The sequence below is a fragment of the Stegastes partitus genome, unplaced genomic scaffold (assembly GCF_000690725.1).
Source record: "Stegastes partitus isolate 25-593 unplaced genomic scaffold, Stegastes_partitus-1.0.2 Scaffold829, whole genome shotgun sequence".
Lineage (NCBI taxonomy): Eukaryota > Metazoa > Chordata > Actinopteri > Pomacentridae > Stegastes > Stegastes partitus.
In genome coordinates this window covers 174,986-195,283 of record NW_007578560.1, presented here as the reverse complement: position 1 = coordinate 195,283, position 20,298 = coordinate 174,986, and the positions used below count along the sequence as shown (strand labels likewise).

Below are 20,298 nucleotides of genomic sequence, written 5' to 3'. Positions count from 1 at the left end.
TTTGAGAAGCAAAGGGCCCCATGTTGGAGCACGTTGATTAGATAGGGCCACCCATGGAGGCTTCAACCTGGTGGCGTGACCATTCATCAGTTGTTTTGAAGGATTCTTGATGGGTGAGGGGCTTTGTAACAGGGCAACATTACAGCGCTAATGTGGAATGTGAAATGGAGTATGTCTAAGCAAGAGGGGGGGTTACACTGTATATGTGCGCTTGCACATGTCAACATGCATGACTACATTCACAAATGCATATGTGTGTGCAAATGCATGTCTATGTACATGCATGTCACAGATAATAATAACAGCAGCTGAACTGTCTCAACGCTGCGAGGGCATCAAGGTCAAAAACATCAACAACAGGAGGCTGGAAGACAGTTTGCATGCTTTAAGGTTATTGTGTGTATGTTATAATGAACATGTGTGGCTGTTGAATGTTTGATGAAAAGAATTTTATGCTAAAAAGTCTTAACAATGTATGTGTGAGCAGGGGGGCGGGAGGCCGGCGTGTGTGGAAGACACATGCTGACCCAATTCCATTGTCGTCTACTTTGTCCCACTAACCCACTGAAATGAAATGTTTTTCTTCACCTTTTCTCTACAAATGCTGTGTTTTGAGCGGCAGTTGGAGGACTTACAGCAGAATGACACTTTGGCAGCATAGTAATAACAAAAACATGGAGAGTAATTTAACTAGAATAAATAAATACTTTTGCTTTAACTAATTCTAATTTTGGCCTTCTCTGGGCAATGTTGCAAAAATATCTAAGTATAAATACATACAGATATATCCTTATGAATAATAACATGTCAATTGTTTTTCCAATTAATCAAAAAAATCTAAAATAGCTGGATTACAAGTGGTAAAAAAAAAGTAAATGTTAGTCATTGTCCGCGTTCAATGACTTTCAGTAAGCAACAAAATTGACTGAAGTACACCTGGAGCTTCACAGTTTAAATTACAATACAGGTAGATATCTCACTGCAATCAGAGACAGATTTTCAAATCAAATCCATTTTATGGATCCCAATTACCTTGTCGAGCATCACCGGGACAACATCTGGGACAAAATTTCCTCTATAAAAAACCCTGTCACAAATTTTAAAACATCTACCTCAAATGTTTTATCATGCATTCTTTCTGCACCACATTTGCAAGTGCACCACTCTATGTTGCAGGGTTCTTAAAACTGTCACTGTCAGCAGATACTATGATAGGGATCATTGGGAAAAGGTGACTGGATTATATATATTCTACTCTATTTGAAAAAAAAAAAAAAAAAAAGGTTAATACCTGTTGAAAGACATTAGTACACTTTACAGAGATGAGACAGCATTCCTGCATATTCTGTTTAATTTGGAGGTAACCAAACTCACAAAAGGTAATCAGATTACCTTCACATGCCATGTATACAACAAGCAGCATTCCCTGATTGCTCAGTAGCTATAATCCACACCAGATCAATACATCCTCAATATCTGTTTGCTGCAAAATTTTGTTTTTCTTACACACTCAGATGCAGCCACAAATGGACTGACACAAACATACATTTATTTTGGGTGTCCAATCTGTGTTGCCTGGTTTCATATATATGATGTTTTGACAGCCTCAAGTGCAAACAGATCCTGTTGTACACAGGCCGCGTAGCAGGGGGACATGTTTCCCTGATCTTGGCCCCAAGCTCACACTTTCACAATCTTCAAGGTCAGTGCATACAAATAGAAACCTTGTAATGCCTTCCTACAGTATCTCCAAGTCACCACAACGCCAAGTAGATATACAATGCACAGGGCAAGTCATAGCTTCCACAAATAGTGGAAAAGCAAAAGAGCAAACAGGGAGGAAAAAAAGAGCATACAAGATCAAGTGCTGCTTAGTTATCTACTGTGCTGTGCATTGAAAACGACCTTTTCCACTGCATTACAGAATGCAGCTTTTCAATCTACATCTAAGCGCGCATTGAGGCAACAAATGAAAAAACAGAAAGGTATCAGCATGTGTTGTATTACATGCTTTTGTCAGTTACATCAAAGCCCTTTTGAAGATGGATGTAAAAATGTACATTGCTTTAACGAAGTCAGAGCACCCGCTGTTTTCAGCTGGAGCCCAAATTAACAAAAACACCAGCTCTAAAGTAAGGGTGGATGAGGATGAGAGATGTACCACAGAGGAAAGGCTGTTTGCTTGCTTTGGCACCAGTAGCATTTCTTTTTTTTTTTTGCCCGTGCTCCCAACTGATAAAGAAATAAAACAAGTTTTCTTTCTGTAAATTTGTGCAGCAATTCATTAGAACCGTGTGGTAAATGGGTAAACATCCTTTTCTACATCCTTCCAAACATGTACTGACATCACAAATCAGAAGCAGCATGGATACATTCCTTCTTTCTCTCTTTGCACTGATTTTCTTAGTTTTATATTTCCCGTATTTTGCTCTCTTGTTTTCTCACAGATTCTTATCCAACTAAAGTTAAGCCTTGCATGTGAGAAAGCAAGAGGAAAAAAGAAAATCCTATAAAGGAACTCAACAGTACTCCACACAGATCCAAGCACAACTAGTGTTTTGTCTGGCTGATTGAACCAAAGCATCAGAGCAAATCAGAGTTAGCTACCGTTCTAGATAATTGCAGGAAGGATGTAAAAAATCAAGCCTCCCTCTGCTGCCAACTCTCTATTTCTTGAGTCACAGATGACCAAAAAAAACAACTCAGCCAGTTTGATCGATTAAGGAGGGCACAAAGACAAAGGCAAGATTGTGCCCTACAACTATACTTAGTCGTAGGTAACCTACTTTGGAACATTTGTAAATTTTTTTTGCAGACTTAAAGACACCCTGCTTAACGCCACTGATCTTATTACTCCTTCACCCTTGCTCTTTAACGCTGCTTGTCCTCTGATGAACTTTTACCCTGACATGTCCTCCTCCTGCAAGGTGAGGGTAGTGCTAAGGGCATGCCAAACCAGATTTCATGCTGTACTGCATTTTGGAAATATGACCCCAAAGCTAATGCATTGTTAATGTTGCACAACCCAAATACACACTTCTAAACCCTTATACGTCCTGTGTTACCTTATTTTGACTCTGTGTGTTTATAAAACTGTCACTCAGCTTCTCTCTTCTGCTCTTAATCCTATTTCTCATTCTCTGCTTGAGTTGTTCTGTCTTCATCTTTAACTCTTTGTGTCCACACAATAATGCAGAAGAGCACAAATATGTTTACTCGAGATGCACCTTATTTTACTCGGCAGTGAAGCAGAAAGCTCAGAATTTATCTCAATTCCTTTGTCACACGAGGCAGTGCAGACATGGCCTCCTTTCAAAACCACAATAACAGATTGCCTATCGCTGCTGGAAAAACAACAAGGTTGTGTTTCTCTGAACTCAGTGTTCCAAAACATAATTTAATTAATCGCTGCTCTCATAAAGACATATTGTTGGTGAGCTGACGAAACAGAACTGTAAACTCCTCTGACTCCAGGTTGACTCCAGCATAAGGAGTCCCTGTGGAACTTTGGATTCTCCTGCAGTCGACAATAATTTCACACTCTTCTTGAAATATAACGTCATTTGTTTTCAGTGGCCTTGCTATTCCTATTCTCACTACTGTGTAAAGCAGGGGTCTCCAATCCTGGTCCTCGAGAGCCACAGTCTTGCATGCTTTAGATGTTTCCCTCTTCCAACACCCCTGATTCAAATGATCAGGATCGTTATCAGGCTTCTACAGAGCTTGATGATGAGCTGATCATTTGAATAAGTTGTGTTGGAAGAGAGAAACAGCTAAAACATGCAGGACTGTGGCTCTCGAGGTCCAGGATTGGAGACCCCTGGTGTAAAGCTTCCTGCCCAGCAGACCTCAAAAAGGTCAGCATATTACACTGATAACTGTAAATAAAATAAAATCCTAAATATAGATGATGGAGTTTTCATTGCAACCAGGGTTGGGTTGTAACAGTTAGTTTTATTGTGCATCAGTCAAAACACTTCAATCCAAAATCATTAACAAATGCAGGGTTTTCATTTATTCCCAGCATTATATTTGGTAAAGTTAAACGTGAGGATTTTTACAACAGGTTCAATAACATTAGTCTCACTCACTCATTGTTATAAGGCTGTTATTTATTATTTTTCAAATTTATTGTTCTGATTAGGCATATTTAAAAATGCAAATCTTTGTCAAAGTTTTTCTAATCTCGCACTGGCATGGTGTCAACACAATGAGATTTATTGTGTTTCCAAATTCTTTTCAAGCATCTCTGACCTATACAGTTGAAGTTTGTTCATTTCAGCCTTACAGTGTGTACAGATTGTTACTGACTAAATCTGTTGATGTTTCTTTCAGGTGAAACTTCCAGAAAGTATTGTAGTGTTTTAAGTCTTAAAGACAATTCAATACCAAGGAATCAGAGTTGATAAGTCTATTTGATAAAGGGTTCAAATTTGATAAGATGCTATCAAATCCCAGCCCTTGTTTTAACACTCTAACAACTTCTGTGACCCTCTTTTTGCTAAAAAAAAAAAAAAAAAAAAGGAAAGAGAAAAGAAAAACGATCACTACTATGTATAAACAATATGATCACTGAACAAAAACAAGGCTGTTAAGTTTCAGGTATTTTACTCAACCTGACTACTTGTGGCTCAAAATAAATGTATTTAAGTTCTTAGGCCATGAACATAAATCCCAACAAAAGTGCAGTGAAATGTTACATGCAGCAAAAATTCCACTTGTCCTACATTGATCATTTGTGACAGACAGAGGTTGTAAATAACTGCTGGCTTGTCATTTTGCCCTAAAATGGGGCCCAGAATTTGACCAATATTTCCACAGTCAACAACAAGAGATTCTGATCCTCCTAATCCCGTCGGTGATGTTAATCTAACTATGTTCCTCCTATGATTTAAATGGCCGCCCTTTGTGATCTCTGTCTCGCAAATGGCTATTTAAAGCCATTTAGCTTCGTTATAACAATCTCATCATTCTTATAGCTTATATTGCGATGTCTGTGTCCATTACTGTGTCTTGTAAGTCATAATTAGTTGACTACCTAAGCTTGTTCGGCACAGAGGGAGGTCTATAATGAGGACAGTCATCACAGAGAGCTGTCCTCAGATGACTTGATATCATGCACCTAATCCCCCTCTTACTCAAAGACACGTAGACACTCATACATGCTCTCATGCTGTGTGTGTGTGCGTATATATATGTATTTATATATATAAACAAAAGGTGGAGTAGGTACAGAGAGAAACCGCATGCTACAGAAATGAAAGTTGATTAAGGCTATGACAAGAATGAGTCAGCAAAATCAACAAATCCAGCAGCAGTAACCACTACATTTGACACCTGTTTATGCTGTGATCTGCAAGGTGAGCTGGGCCACATCTTCAACAAATAAAAGCTATGGCCTGACATTTGTTTTCACTGGAGCTTGAACTTTTAGATGACGATGCGCTCCTCTACTGACAAGCAAAGTGTGCCTTTTTTTTCCCAGTGTAGCTTCTACACCGCCTGCAGCAACTACAACGCCAAATTTCATGTAAATTGGAAAGTACAACTTCTGATTTTGATGTGATTTCATTTGGCATGTACAATTGTTCCACAGATTCAAGTCATGCAGCTTTCCTTAATGCCAATGCCCCTAAGAAACTGTCCTGATAAGACCTGGCTGCTATGGCACTCCTCACTGTCATGAAACTAAATCCTTTTTAATCACATTCACACAACAAATGCATAGCTAGCATGCTGCTAATCATTGAACACTTCTGTGTCCTCAGATGACACAAGCTAATCACACACACCCCACTTAGATCATTACTAATCACTAATCAACAATCTGTCAATGCTTCAAACTTTTCATCCTTTCATCTACTTATCAATCAATATGCTGACTACTGCAGTTGATGGAAATGTACAGGAATTCACTGTATATGTTGCAGTTTTTACAGATGCCTATTCTGTTATTAGTGTATACGATATACACATGCATGGAAAACTCTGTCACATGTTGACCTGAAGCTGAACTGTTGATAAGACCAGCTGGACGCCACCATCGCCTGTCCTCAATCTCTTTGCTCAACAAGCAACAGTAGGAAGCAGAGAGGTGAAACATGAGAGGTGTCCTGCACCACAGTATGACCTTGCAATTTGTGGACATGCATAAATATACATGAGACATTGTGCACAGACAGGGTAACAGTTCAGAGAAGGCATAAGAGCGAGATGGCGAAATCTATTATTAGACCAGTCATCAAGTCCTCGGATAACCTTCCCAACTCCTGCTCTGTCTCGCTGCCCTTGCGAGTCCCAGTGGTGTCTCAGTGCTGCAGCTCTGGTGTCTGTTATAACTCTTAATCTGACAGGTGGGCAGATAAATTACCATCTCCGCCTGCAGAACTACAATTTGCTATGCTAAAAATAATCATAGTAGCTATAAGTAGCTTGTTATTAGTCACAATGCACCGTGGAAGGAAAGAGCAAATATCATGCATCTATAATTAGGTTTAAATCAGTGCAATAAAAGAGGAATGTTAGGTAATAATCATGACAAATGCATACCCTCTCATATGATCCACTGGAAGTTAAGTAACTGTTAAACTTACTGTACCATTATAAACTAAATCAGTTAACTTGGGATATGTTAACAACAAACTCTTCAGGGATACACATAGACTAAAATGAGTACTAATTCTTCAACTTTTGTGACATGATTGATTTTATATCCTTCTCAATTTTAATTATTTTAGGAACAAGAGACACTGTGAATCACACAGCATTTCTCTGAAATGTTTTCTGCTCCTTCATCCTCTGTTCATTTCAGCTAATTAAGCTGAGGGGGATGACACCATGAATCATGTTATGCTCAGAACAAAACTTCTGCTGGATAACATTCACCAAGAACACTGGCTCCTTCAAATAAACAAAAGATATGATCAGAGGAAGAAAGGATGCTGGTTGCTAAACAACATTTCCCAGCATGCCGCCACAGCACTATAATGAGACTGCAGGGAGCTGTTGCTCTAATGTAGGCAATACAGGTCACTGTGACTTTGAGGCCAAAACACCCAAAGGAAAGGCTGTGCCAGACAGATTGCAGCTTTCAGATGGACTTCTTTCAAGACAATCGTGAAAGGTGAGTTATTCAAATACTTAACTGAACTGCTTGAATTTCTAAAATGCAAAAACTAGGTTGTATCATCATTACAACATGTTTTTTTTTTCAGAATGTATGTGCAACAAACAATAATCAGTCCATGAATGGATGCATTAATGATTGCTTTGATACGCTGGATGTTTGCAAAATTTCACAAATCACAAATTCAGTACAGCCCTTTTATCCCCTCACCTGATAGCTTTCGAAGCTGGTATGTCCCATGCTGGGTGTCGGGGCCCCCGGTGGTGCTGGGGCCCTTCTCTTCTTAGGGTCAGCCTTGGGAGACATCCTGGGGATACTCATGACGGACTGAGACTGGCCCAAGGTGCCTGGTCGATCCTCTAAGCTGGGGACCCCTGACACTGTGGACAGAGCCTGCAGGTAACAAAAAGGAAACATGGGGGTGGAATCAGACTGACAAATACATATGTAGGAATAAATATGAATTAAATGTGAACATTTGGGTTTTGCAATTAGCTCCATGTAAGTTAAGCAAAACATATTAAGTAAAACATTTTAAAGGTGCAAAATCTGCTTACAAATACACATTAGACTTAATTTGAAATAACGAATGATGTTAAAAATCACTTGCTTCTTGGTTTATATCATAACTTTCAACCAAATTTAATTGATAACTGTTCCATTGTGGGATATCATAACTCAAACATAACTCTCAAACAAAAGCATCTGCAGGACTAACATCACCACTAATATCACATGAAAAAAGCATACGACTGTGTTTTTAGGCATTTATGTCCAGATTAAGTTTAAAAACATGCACATTATACATATGCACTGGATGGACAGATTTCTGAAGATAGGGTTCATGACAATTCATGACAAGTCATGACAATTAGAGCAACATTTATTTGATCAAGGTGAAAGTGTAACCAGATTTTCAAAGGGTGGCTGCTCCTGACTAAAGCATTGAAACAAAAATGGTTTTCAATATCTGATCAAAGAGAGCCTAAAGTGCTCCTGAAAATCTGAACCTTCCCGTGGCTCAGCTTGGTACCGAGCCTTGGCACAACAGGGGCACCAAACCACGGCTCACGCCCCCATGGTCGAAGAGAAGAAAAGTGTTTTAAAGCAGATTAATTGATGAGTTCAGACAATGCCTGGATACAACATAAAAGCGAGCAAAAAGTTCAGGTCATTAGAATTAATTGGGCACAAGGTTAGAACATCTCACAGTGGGGAGGGATGGGAAAAAAAACACTACTCTTGAAAAAACAGAGAAGTCTAGCAATGTCTGTGTTTTTTTTCGCATCCTGAAATATGTTTTAAATGCTGATATTTACATTTTTTCAGAATAAAAAAATATCTTTTTGGGGGGAACCTGCTTCCACAGAGGTTAAAGAGACAAGGAGCAACAGATTTGTAGAGTACATTTACACTTTTTGCACTTTTGAGCATAAGGTCATCATCCACTAGGACTGCCATTGACCATCTACATACATTTTACCTCAAAACAATAGTAAAAACAAAAAAATAACCAAAACCTAATATAGAAGTTGCCAAAAACATCTGCTCACTTTCTCTATCCATTCTCTTTTTTTTTAGGGTTTTAGCTCCTCATATATTACAAAGATAAAATGTGCACATTAATATACTATAACTTAAATCTATTGCAGAAAAAAAAACAACAACCTAAAATATTTAGTGCAAATCTGTTCTGACATCTGACATCTGTGACTGACACATCCGTGGATTGATAGGAGTAAGAGCAGGGAAAGGAGGGGAGGTGGAGCAGATAGCAGATGGAGGCTGACAGATCAAAAAAGAAATGTTGGAAGAGAGGATTGATGTGATTTCCATTTGGAATCCTCAAAAAGGAGCATGTTTTCACCTCAGCAAAAAATCTAGAATGTTCAAAGCAGAAAATTCACATGAACTCTGTCTGACTTTTTCCACCTGCTCTCTTCTACTTCTTCGTCCTGGTAAACAATCTGAAATGTGTGAGAGCAGCAAGAGAGGAAAATAGAACAAAATGTACTCCAGCACTTGGGGGGAACCCGAGCTCACAGTGCATTCATAATTACAAAGTGAGTAACATAAAAGGAAACTATTGAACCTCTGCATAACTAGAATCAGGGCTTACATACTGTATCTCTTGGGAATGCCTTTAAGCGCTTCAGTGACATATTTCACTACAAACCCAAATGCAAATAATTTTTTTCTATACATTTAGAAGACTTACAAGCTAAGTTGAAACCATTTCACTGAGAAAATAAAAATGGAATACAATGTTCACATCAAACAGAAAGCATTGTTTCATTGTCCTTTCTGGTTGAACATGTCAAGTCCTTTGTTCACTTTTTCCCCACATGTAACCAACCCAACAGTGAAGTCATAGACCTCTGACTGGGACAAAATTTGCACAAAAACTACTTTCTTAAGGAAATTATTAGCCAGATGCTAAAGACATATTGATGACTGACAGAATGCTGAAAACCAGAATGTCAAATAGTTCTTTAAAGACTTTAGTGTAGTTGGTAGAATTATGTCGAGGGAGCAGATAGATGACTTCAGAGAAGATATGAAGTGATGAAGTTCAGGCAGAGGATGGGGTTAGGGGAATTTTGAGCTCAAGTGTTTTCAGGGAGATGGATAGACTATTCACAGATTCACAGATACTCGCTCTGATGTCAAGTGCTTTATCTCTGAACAAAAATTAAGAAAATCCTTAAATTTAGTCGTGGAAGCTTCTGAGCAGGAGCTGGAAGTGTAATAGATGACAGAATTTAACTCAATAAAAAGTTCCTTGGGATTTTAATACTTTTTGGTGACGCGATCAAAGTGGTAATGTGCTCTGGCATGTTTGACAGCCAGATGCTTTTCACCCCAGAGATCTTTCAGAAATTGAAATGAGATCTGAAATTAGGTCTTTTTTCCATTTCCACCTGCGCGCTCGCTGTATTTCTTCAATACTGGTATTATTGAGTCAAAGTGGGGGCAGATGTGGCTGTTGAAATATCAGAGAATGAAAATATTGTCATATTTTGAAGCAATGAGGAAGAGGAGATTGGAGAACTTGTTGACAAAGTCGACACTGGGCTTTGGGGTAAACTACACTACACATCCATTTGTGTGAAATCCTTATATGTGTAGTCATGTTTAACTGGGAGCAAATTATTTCAAATGGATGATATAGGAGCTTTGAATTTCCTCACAGACAGAAAACATCGCCTTTGTAACTGCATTCATTGCTGTAGTCATGACCTGGGACAGAAAAGATGACCTTCCAAATCCAGTAAAGCTAAGTAGATAAAATGTTTGCTGTCTTATGTTTAAGTACACTTTCTTTGGTTTAAATGAGTTTGTTTTAGAGTCAGTGCTGCCCTAACATGATGCCCTCTGACCATGTCAGTGTTCCAAGACCACACACGCTCACACCAACACACACAGTAGTTTAGCTCCTAATGAACAATTAGAGATAAGAAGCTGGGCTTTTAGTGCTAATGTAGCTAAGGTAGGTAATCTGATGCCTTCAGGCTGATAACACTGTGTGTGTGTGTGTGTGTGTGTGTGTGTGTGTGTGTGTGTGTGTGTGCGTGTGTGTGTGTGCGCGCGCATGTGTTTTCTTGTGTGCACAAATGCATGTGTGTGGTCTGATAACAGTCCCTGGCTGAGAAACAATCATATCAGACAGAAAAAGCCCAGCTGCATCAAAACCCACTGGACAGGGTGATACGGCTGAGAAACAGCAATATAAATAAATCAGAATGGGCTGCCACTGTCTTAGATACATTTCAATATTTTAAATACACTTTTAAGTTTTCACATCAAACAAAATGCCTTGTGCTGTGCCTGTAAGCTTTAATGTTTAATTCTCTGCTGACACTTTTTTTGTTTTGTTTTCCCCTTTCACTTCCTTGTCTTCATTCATTGTTGCTATTTCTTTCAAACCCTGAAGAAATATTTGCCGAAAAATATGCAGTCAGAAGCATCAGATGAAGGCAACAAAAATGAGGATGACAGTTTAGGCCTGGAAGAAGAAGAGGATAATGGCAGCAATGCTCAATGCTGAGAGAAACACAGAGAACAAAGAGGCAGAAGGGTGGAGTCGAACCAGAAGCTTGATGGAGCAGTGAAGTGAACCAGGCAGTGTTTTTCCAGGTAATACAATCAAATGCCACATTGATTGAGTTACAGCTATAACAGGTAGAGCGCTGCTTAATGCAGCGTCTAAATGTGCATCTGGTTTACAGTGGAGTGGTTGTGGGGAGTGTTATGCTGGAGTAAAACCTTCTACATTATGTTGTCAGTCTTTATCATGATCATAAACTCTTCTTTAAAGCTGTTCACAAATGCTATGTTCAGATCCCCCGACCACACAACCCTTTAGGGTGGGTTCCCGTTTGTTGTGAATTTCCTCAAAGCTGGTTACCAACAGTCACATATGCTGTTGTGTTTGGATCCTACTGAGTCCTGAATATTTAACAGTATCCCATATAGCCATTTTATTATTTAGTGCTCTTGTGTAGAGTAGAAAAGATAATGCGGGTAAGAACTCTAAGCAGCACTGTTCGTTTTCCTCTCTGGAGCTTTGATGAACTGAGCATCGACAGTCTGCTGACTGACTGTTTGGAGACAGTTGCTGCCCTCTGGAGGACATCAGCACACATGAACACAACTCAATTACAGCTGCACAGGAGCAATGCTGACCTCCTCTGTGAAGATTCCCCAGAGATGCATATTTTACATAAAGGCGGCCATTGTGACTTTCTGATTCAACTTTTGTCTGTCTGTGTGTGTCATTGTGGCAAAATGTGGTCCAGCTCCGGCAGAGTCCTTTAGTTTTGAGTCTTTTAGCAGGTGTTTAAATGTCTATGTGACAGATTTTGTCAATGCAATAGTGTCACAAATGCGTAGTATACAGTCTTGAAACCTTACAGGTGTGTATTTGAGATCAAAATAAAGGCAGATTTCCAAATGGCATCGCAGCTGGTGTGATCCCACTATTTAAATAATTAGAATGAATTATTTATTGTGTAAATGTCTAAAAATGACGACAAGATAACGAGTTGCAATTACTGACAACAACAAAAAAATTACTTTTTGGTAGTTTTATTAGGTAATAACAAAACAATAAATTGTTGGACTGTTTTGTTATTCTGCTAGTTAAATATTGAGCCAAGTGCACATTTAAACTGCAGCAGCTTTCTGGGTCATGATAGGGAGCTGATTCCCTTTTTTATGTGGTATGCACTGAAAAGTAGAACCAGTCGAGAAATTTTAATTAAAATTAATGAAAGAAATCATCATCATTTACCAATGGCTTTGATGATACTGGCATTGACATACTCATTCATCATTTCTCATAGACAGCTACTGTATATCTGGAATTTAATGTTTTCAGTGTTTCTTTGAAATCCATCATCTATTACTCAAAAACAGTGTACTCTGTCCACTAGTCTGACTCCCGGGATGTTGATTACGGGCATAAAAAAAATTGACTTTATTTCTGTGAATTAGTCGTTTTAATGACAGCCCTTTGATGTTCCACAAGAACACTTCCACTCATCAGTGTTTTAAGGGGACATATAGCTGCTTCTTTTGCTTTGTTCCACACAAGTCGTTTGTGATTTGAAGGAACACAAACAAGCCAGAGTGTTATGTTTTTTTTCCCCTTGTAGCAGAATGATGATGATTTTGTGCTGCAGAATGGCCTGGCAATGCAAAATTATTAAAAATAGATCAATCTTTTACAGCGTACATCAGACAGAATGTCTTTCAGCCATGCAACAAATGGACAGGAAATAGACGTAACAACAGGAAGCCCTGAACCATGTAGGTGAGATCTACTGACCTGCAACAAGTACAAAAATGTTGCCCGTTTGTTGGTGGTTTGCATTGTTTTTACTGGCTCTGGTTATGTTCCTGTTATTCTGACCACTTGTTGTATAAGATCTGAATGCTACAGTTTCCCATGATCCTACTTTAAATTCACCTCTGGACACTGTGAGATGCATTAGTAATACTTACATTAAATTGTGTGTCTGTATTTTGGATAAATGTTTCATCATAGTCATCCATGTCCATAGATCTTGTTTCTGTCTGCAAACAGAAGACACAGCGAACATGCAGCATTCAACTGTTAAGCCATGCGTGTTGCTTTCCTCAGCACAAGTGCAGCCAATGGTTAGTTTGTAAATCATTATTACACAATCTCATATTTGTAATGCTGCTTGTACAATAGAGTCACTGCAAAAGTTGGTGGACAGTTATAATGACATAAATGCTGCTCTGCAAATTGTAAAACAACACTGTGCATTTATAACCAATATAAAATCTGATAATAAAATGTAACTGTACTCAGAAAACTAGGAGACTTACTTCGATATAAATGCACTTCTTTTGTAAATCCAGCACATTACCATAAAGCAGCAACAATCATCTTGAGTCTTACTTTGGATTTCCTTCTGCTGAACTGGAAAATTCCCAGGAGGCCTTTCTTCTCAGGTCTTCCCAGACTGCTAGTACTGGAGCGAATGGAGTCTGGAAAAAAATAAAGAGGAGAAGCAGTGAAAGAGCAGTTGGTTTTGATTCTGTGAAAACCTCATATTCAAAGGAATGAATCGGTGTCATACTGACAAGTTATTGACAAATTATTCCTGCATGCATAGATTAATTAGGTTAACAACAAAATTCTGTGTTTTTATTTTGTTTTGTTTTTTTAATGACAGCTAATACCCTGAACTTACAGTTTTCTGTACCTTTGGACTGAAATTTAATTGCTTTACTTGATACCTGATAGACACAAATAAAACATTAAATGCATTTTCTTCATAATTTCAAAACATGGAACATTTTATTTACAAAGATCTGAAAAGAGTAAAATGCTGATTTTCCTCAGCAGAGGGCGCTGTAGGTTTATTTTCTCACAGCCCACCTCTATCTAACCTTTACAGTCTACAAAGCAATAAGCAAGAATGTGCCAGGATAACACAGTCGGCCTGACGACAGGGCGAGAAGGTAAACTAACCAATAAAAAAAATGTTAAAGCTATACTACTCAGTTACTTGGGTTCTAAATAGAGCAAAGGAAAACGAAAAATTTAATAAAGCATTTCAAAATGACAGACAGTGATGATGTTCACACAGATATTAAAATTAAGAGTTAGATTATATCAAAAAAACATTTCTTTCAAGACGGATGACTAACAAGCTGACACACGTGTGCTGTAACAACGGGGGGTTAATGAGCAAGCAGCAGTACATTGGGTTAAACAGCTACAAGGATTTAAATGGTACCAGCAACACTAACACAGACAAAACTTCAGACTAATACCTGGGAAGTTAAGAGCAGGGGCAGAAGCCATTTTAGGCTGGAAAGCTGTAAAACATGACAAGGTTTTTTAAAAAAAACAAAAACATACATTTATGAATGTATATCTGACTTGCATCGCAAAGAATGGATAATGTGTTGTATTTACTCGACGGTAGCTGCACAACACAGATACAAGTGTTTCACCAGAGGACGAAAACAAAAAAAAAAGTATGTATTTGAACTACTTATCACACAAACAAAGTAGTTTGTAGATTTTCTGTACAAGAATAATGATAAACCAGGTTACATGTTATCTGTGTAACCTGCTTACGAGCATCCAAACACTAAAAGTTTTTGACCATAAAAATTACATAATGTAAAGTTCATGCTTATGTCTTTCATAAACTGCAACTGAACAATGTTGATCAACAATGCGGATGTGGACTGTCACCTGGGAATGAACCACGATATCAGAGCTTAGATTATCATTTAACTTCCTTCTCGATAAAAAGTATTACATGTTCTAATTATGACACCCCGAGGACAAATTATTTTATCTCAAGGTTGACTTAGCTGAACATTATGTAATAAACTCAACGCAAAGTTAGACCTGTCGCTGGTTAAACTAATACCAACACTTAAAACTGTAGGTCAACAAATACTGAAATGCTGGGTTTTCTCATGAAACACTGCTGACTGTGTTTGCATGCAGTCCATACTTTGTCCTGCCTCCTGCTGAGGCACAATATATCTTATCTACAGTTTTTTTGCTGAATTTACACTGTGCAACATAGCATGTTCTGCTATGCTGCAGGACAGCATGCTGCGTTGAATATCATACAAGTTGAATAATATATAATGTAAGCATTTGTGCTGACACTCTGTCCCTAAACACAGCCACATCCGAGAACTAAGAAGCATTACATAAGTCCTATTGTGCAACTTTGGTATTTTGATCATAAAAAACTTTGCTACAGTTTCACTATATTGTCTTTTATATAATGTCTTTACACTAAATTTTTAAGTTTTTAGTATAATTAAAATGTACAAAAAGGGAAATAGACATTTTACAGGATTTTACTCAATATGTATCTATTTGTTTATATACATGTTCTGACATTTTACAAAGACCTTACATGGTATGATATTTGCAGGCCAACAGCTGACAGTGTGACACAATGGCTGAGTAGGCCAAAGTGCCAGCATCAGTACCCATGATGATGTCCTTTATCTGCTTTAATTAGGTCCCTTCATGCTAGCCAGCACTTTTACACAACATAAGTCAAAGGTTTGGGCTTGATTTATTTTCCCTCATCGACTAACAATTAAAAAATTTTTTGCTATGTATTTTTACACACACCGAATGTATAAATCAGATTGTTTTTTAATTTAAAATCTCTCACAATTATGATCCTATAATCAATATCTATTGTATAGTCCAACACAAGAGGACTTGAGGGTAGGATTTAGCAGAATCTGTTGACAGAAATGTATACATATCTATTTTTTCTTGAGTGTAGAACAAAGTCTTTATATTCTGCATCCTCCAGGGAGGGCATTTTGCATTTTTGTAATTTGTTAAATGGCCACCATAGGCTCACCACTAGTTGACACTAAATACTACACTTCACTCCTGCAAAGAAACAGAAAATTACATGGACAAGATCATGTAGTTAAGGTTTACCTAGACTCTGATCATGTACGTAGAGCTCCTTGATGCCCAGCTCTGAGAGAGATTTGTCCAGCTGTAACTCGTGGCGACTGATGCTGTCCTTCAGGAGCAGGACATGTGCAGGCTCAAACTCACACTTGTCACAGATGACCGGTATCAGGGTCTGAAGTGGTACCAACGGGTTGACCCGAACCACAGCTTTCTGGCTGCCGTGGTAGTTCACCATCAAACGCACTGTTTTCTGATACACAGAAGAGAGAATAAAGAGGAAAATTAGACACCGAAGCTCAAAGAAATGATGGGACTCTACCAACCAGCAAACAGGAGGTTGTTGTTGATGAAAGACATAAAACACAAATGACTGAAGCTTACCGACTGTCTTAGCATACAGTAGCTGTAGATTAAAGCATTTTAGTGAAAAACATGTTAACTAAGCTGAATGAACTGCTGACTGAAAAGACAATAAAAACATATATATATATATATATATATATATTTTAAACTATAACTCGCTTGTGAATTCATGTGCTTCTTTAAATTCCTATTTTCATACACAGTGAGAACAAAACATGTCAAATGTAACATTTGTGGGAGGAGAAGACAGAGACATATATATATATATATATATTTTAAACCATAACTCGCTTCTGAATTCATGTGCTTCTTTAAATTCCTATTTTCATACACAGTGAGAACAAAACATGTCAAATGTAACATTTGTGGGAGGAGAAGACAGAGACAAAGACATGCAAACATGTAGTCACTTCAGTAATGAGTAACTCAAGGTTAGACTTTGGTTGCTGACAGAAAAAAGAACATTTCATAGACTGAAGACGACCATGTCTGTGTATATAAATATATATGCGTGTGATGTACGAGTATATTTAACTCCTTAACAGCCCTGGACTCTTTTTTTTTTTTTTTTTTTTTTTAATCGTCCACCTGAATAAACATCTCCAAATTCTGTCAGTAACCGCTGCACAGCTGTAAGGCCAAAATGAACAACCTTGGCTTTTATGGATAAAAGGCACTTGGGATCATTTTTAAATATAGGAAGTTTCTGTGGCTCAAACTGCAGACCAGAAAGAGATTTCAAAAACTTCCGCAAACACTGACATTTTTACATCGGTCTGATCAAAACTGCAAATATGGCAGTAAATAACTGCCTTATATCAATGAGTCAGTGACACTGAGGTTATTGAACTTGTTCTAAAAATAGTCAAATGCAACTCTACCAAATTTGCAACTTGCAACAGTAATGAATTGCAACAATTCTACATCTCTTTCTATTGATGTAATTTCTAACCTGCCAGACTCCTTCAACCTTAAAAAAATAGCAAAGTGTTGTGTTTTAATAAAAGTCTTCATCACTAAGTTATTAGAGATGTCAAGAGCCAGAAGAATTCATAAAATGACAATTGGCTTGGTGACTCTTCAGTGATGTACATAACTATAAAGCATCCATTTTGGTTCTGTACATTCAGAGGCAGACAAGAGCACAGCAAAGATCATGCATTTTCAATTTACAGATTGGGAGAAATGGTCCTTTGTACTGTATGTGTAAAAGTCAGGTTGATGGTTATTGTCTTCCAAAATCAGCAGGTTTGGTTTTTGCTTTCTTTCATATGAATGTGTTGTACGTCCGTTCACACCAGTGAGGTAAATTAAATATTAAATATCACAAAATTATGATTAAGTTTAATTAACACCTTCCTCAAACAAAGCATCCAAAACTTGATCATTTTAACCCATATAAGGCAAAAATTTAATTTTAATTGCTGAGAGTGTTGGCACAATAAAATAAGAGATAAAAAGAGGAGAGGAATGACTGACAGCAGTGTCGGCCTCTGGCCTAAGGCCAGGTGGGGTCAAAGGGAGAGAGAGCAGCCAGTGAGCCCTGAGAAGAGCAGAGAAATAATGCATGGTAACTAAAGGTAAGGCACTCATCAAATATTCAAACTGTAGGAGGAGAGTGAAGGAGAGGCAGAGAAAAAGGAAGAGAGAAAGAAACAGACTCTGCGTAGAAATAAAAAATTCAGATAGACTAGTGAGCTGTAAAAACAGATGACAACAAGAAAGAAATATGGCGGATACACCCAGAAAATTCACACCTAGAATGAAAAGGCACTCTATTAAAAACTGACTCCAATATGCTGGCCAGTTTAATACCAACCAGCCTCCTACCTTGGCATGCGCCCTTATAGGTTTCACTGAACTTCCCTTCTGCCAGTAGCCAATTGTAAAGATAGAGAGGGGTGGGACAGGCATTAAATACATAAAGTTTCAAGGTAAAAGCTATAGTACGTGCACACTGCAAAACTTTATTATACTAGGGAGAAGGTGTATCTCTGGCACTTTGGACTGCATTCATCTAAATACATAACATAATACATGGATAACCTTGAGGTATTTCTTCTCTTGAAATGTTACACACTTCTATTATTACATTTGATTTACTGAAATATAAGATAAACATCTTGCCACACAACAAAACACACAAGAATCTAAGCTTGACATAACAAAAAAGTCGCAGGTTTTAAATATGCTGTGACGGTATACACTCTAACATACAAAAAGTGGATACAGATCAGAGTGTCAGGCTCCACCGCAACTCACCTCTGGCACTTTGGGCGCCGGTCTGCGCACCACTTTCTCCTCCAAGACTTTCTCCTTGATGAGGACACAGGCCACGTTAAGGGAGCCCAGCAGAGCGTTGGGCTTGAAGCCCAAACTGTGGCCCTCGGGTGACAGAAGCTCCAGGGTGTGCAAGGCCGGATTGAGGTGATAGTGACTACAGAGTTCAACCAGCAGGTCCATCAGTGCTTTACTGAGAGAGGCAGGGAGAGCGAGCAGAGGGGTGAGAGGGAAAGTGTGTGGTGGGGGTGTAGAAGTAGAAGAGGAGGAGATGGGGGGAGAAAGAGAGGGAGGAAGAACAGAAGATAGGGTTACAAAGCCGATCTAGCTTTAGCTGCAGTAAAGAGAATAGATTAGAACAAAGACGCACTCTCACCTGATGCACCTGCAATGGATTGATGCACAAACAAACTATAACTTGAATAGTATTGGCACTGATTTTCACATGAAGATCAAGAGGTCATGGTCATTTTCGGCTAATTGTGTTATAATGGCATTTTACAACCTGGCAATCTCCAAAACCATTTTGAAAAATCCACAAAAATCCAGCTAGATGTTGACAAAAGACACATACCACTCTATTCTGACACTGACTGAACAATGACAAACCATATGTGAAGAGGGAGTAAATCCTGAACATGAGCATTAAAGAGTCATATTTAGTTATTGCTCTAAAATTTAGTTTTATTTATTCTAATTCTACCTTTTCCATGAGGATTGGGGGAAAAAGACCCAAACACAACAACACATGGCATTTATCAGATATTGCAGAATTATTCTGTATGACCTATCCAAACAAAACCTCCTTAGAGCCTCCTGCAAAAAAAGAAAAAAATGGCAGCAACAAGTAGCACAGAGAAATAATGACATCTACTTATGCCCATTGCTTTGTGTGTGTTTGGTGGGGGGGCTGATGAGGAGGCCCATAGTGGTACCTGTCAATCCTCAGATAAAGAAACCAAGAGACAGTCTCCAATGTTTTCTGGGAACAGCCAGATCAGATGACAGAACTGAGAGAGATACCACTACAAAGGACACCATTGACGATCACTAACACGTGGACACAGTCTACGACTAAAATGAAAATCTGCAATTGTGCGATCAATAGATCCAGTGTCCGGTGTGCTTATTCTGTAAATTCATCTCCAACATGTCACAACACAATTGCAATTTGAAAGGAATGATCCTATCAAGTACTTAATGAATTATACATCTTAACCTGTTGACGTCCTGTTATGCAGATTTTGTGGTCAAGCAGAGACACCGAATTGCAGTTTAAACACGTCATAAATATTCTAAATATGACACATTACATTACCTGCATGTTGAAGGACTCTAGATAACTCATTTGATGTGATGGTGCACTCATAAAAATGTAAACAAAAGCATGATATTAGTACAAAGACACACAACCAGAAAAGGAGCATATGGGTGAGTGAAATGATACATTATCTAGCTTAGAAGTTCAGGACTGTTTGGGGGACATGAAAAGTTAAACTGATAAAAGTATCAATTGGCTCATGATTAAATGTTATATATATATATATATATATATATATCCTTTTTTTGACTACAT

General features: G+C 38.2%; 1 protein-coding gene across 1 annotated transcript in view; it reads right to left on the bottom strand.

Moving 5' to 3' along the window:
• Positions 1–20,298, bottom strand: part of cobl (cordon-bleu WH2 repeat protein) — a 56,331-nt gene that overhangs the window by 21,132 nt on the left and 14,901 nt on the right. Inside the window, exons 4-9 of the mRNA XM_008292749.1 lie at positions 18,705–18,915; positions 16,101–16,329; positions 14,438–14,482; positions 13,557–13,645; positions 13,133–13,204; positions 7,337–7,519 (exon numbers count right to left, since the gene is read on the bottom strand). Of these exons, the coding sequence (XP_008290971.1) occupies positions 7,337–7,519; positions 13,133–13,204; positions 13,557–13,645; positions 14,438–14,482; positions 16,101–16,329; positions 18,705–18,915 (829 nt within the window). The remainder of the gene's footprint in view (positions 1–7,336; positions 7,520–13,132; positions 13,205–13,556; positions 13,646–14,437; positions 14,483–16,100; positions 16,330–18,704; positions 18,916–20,298) is intronic.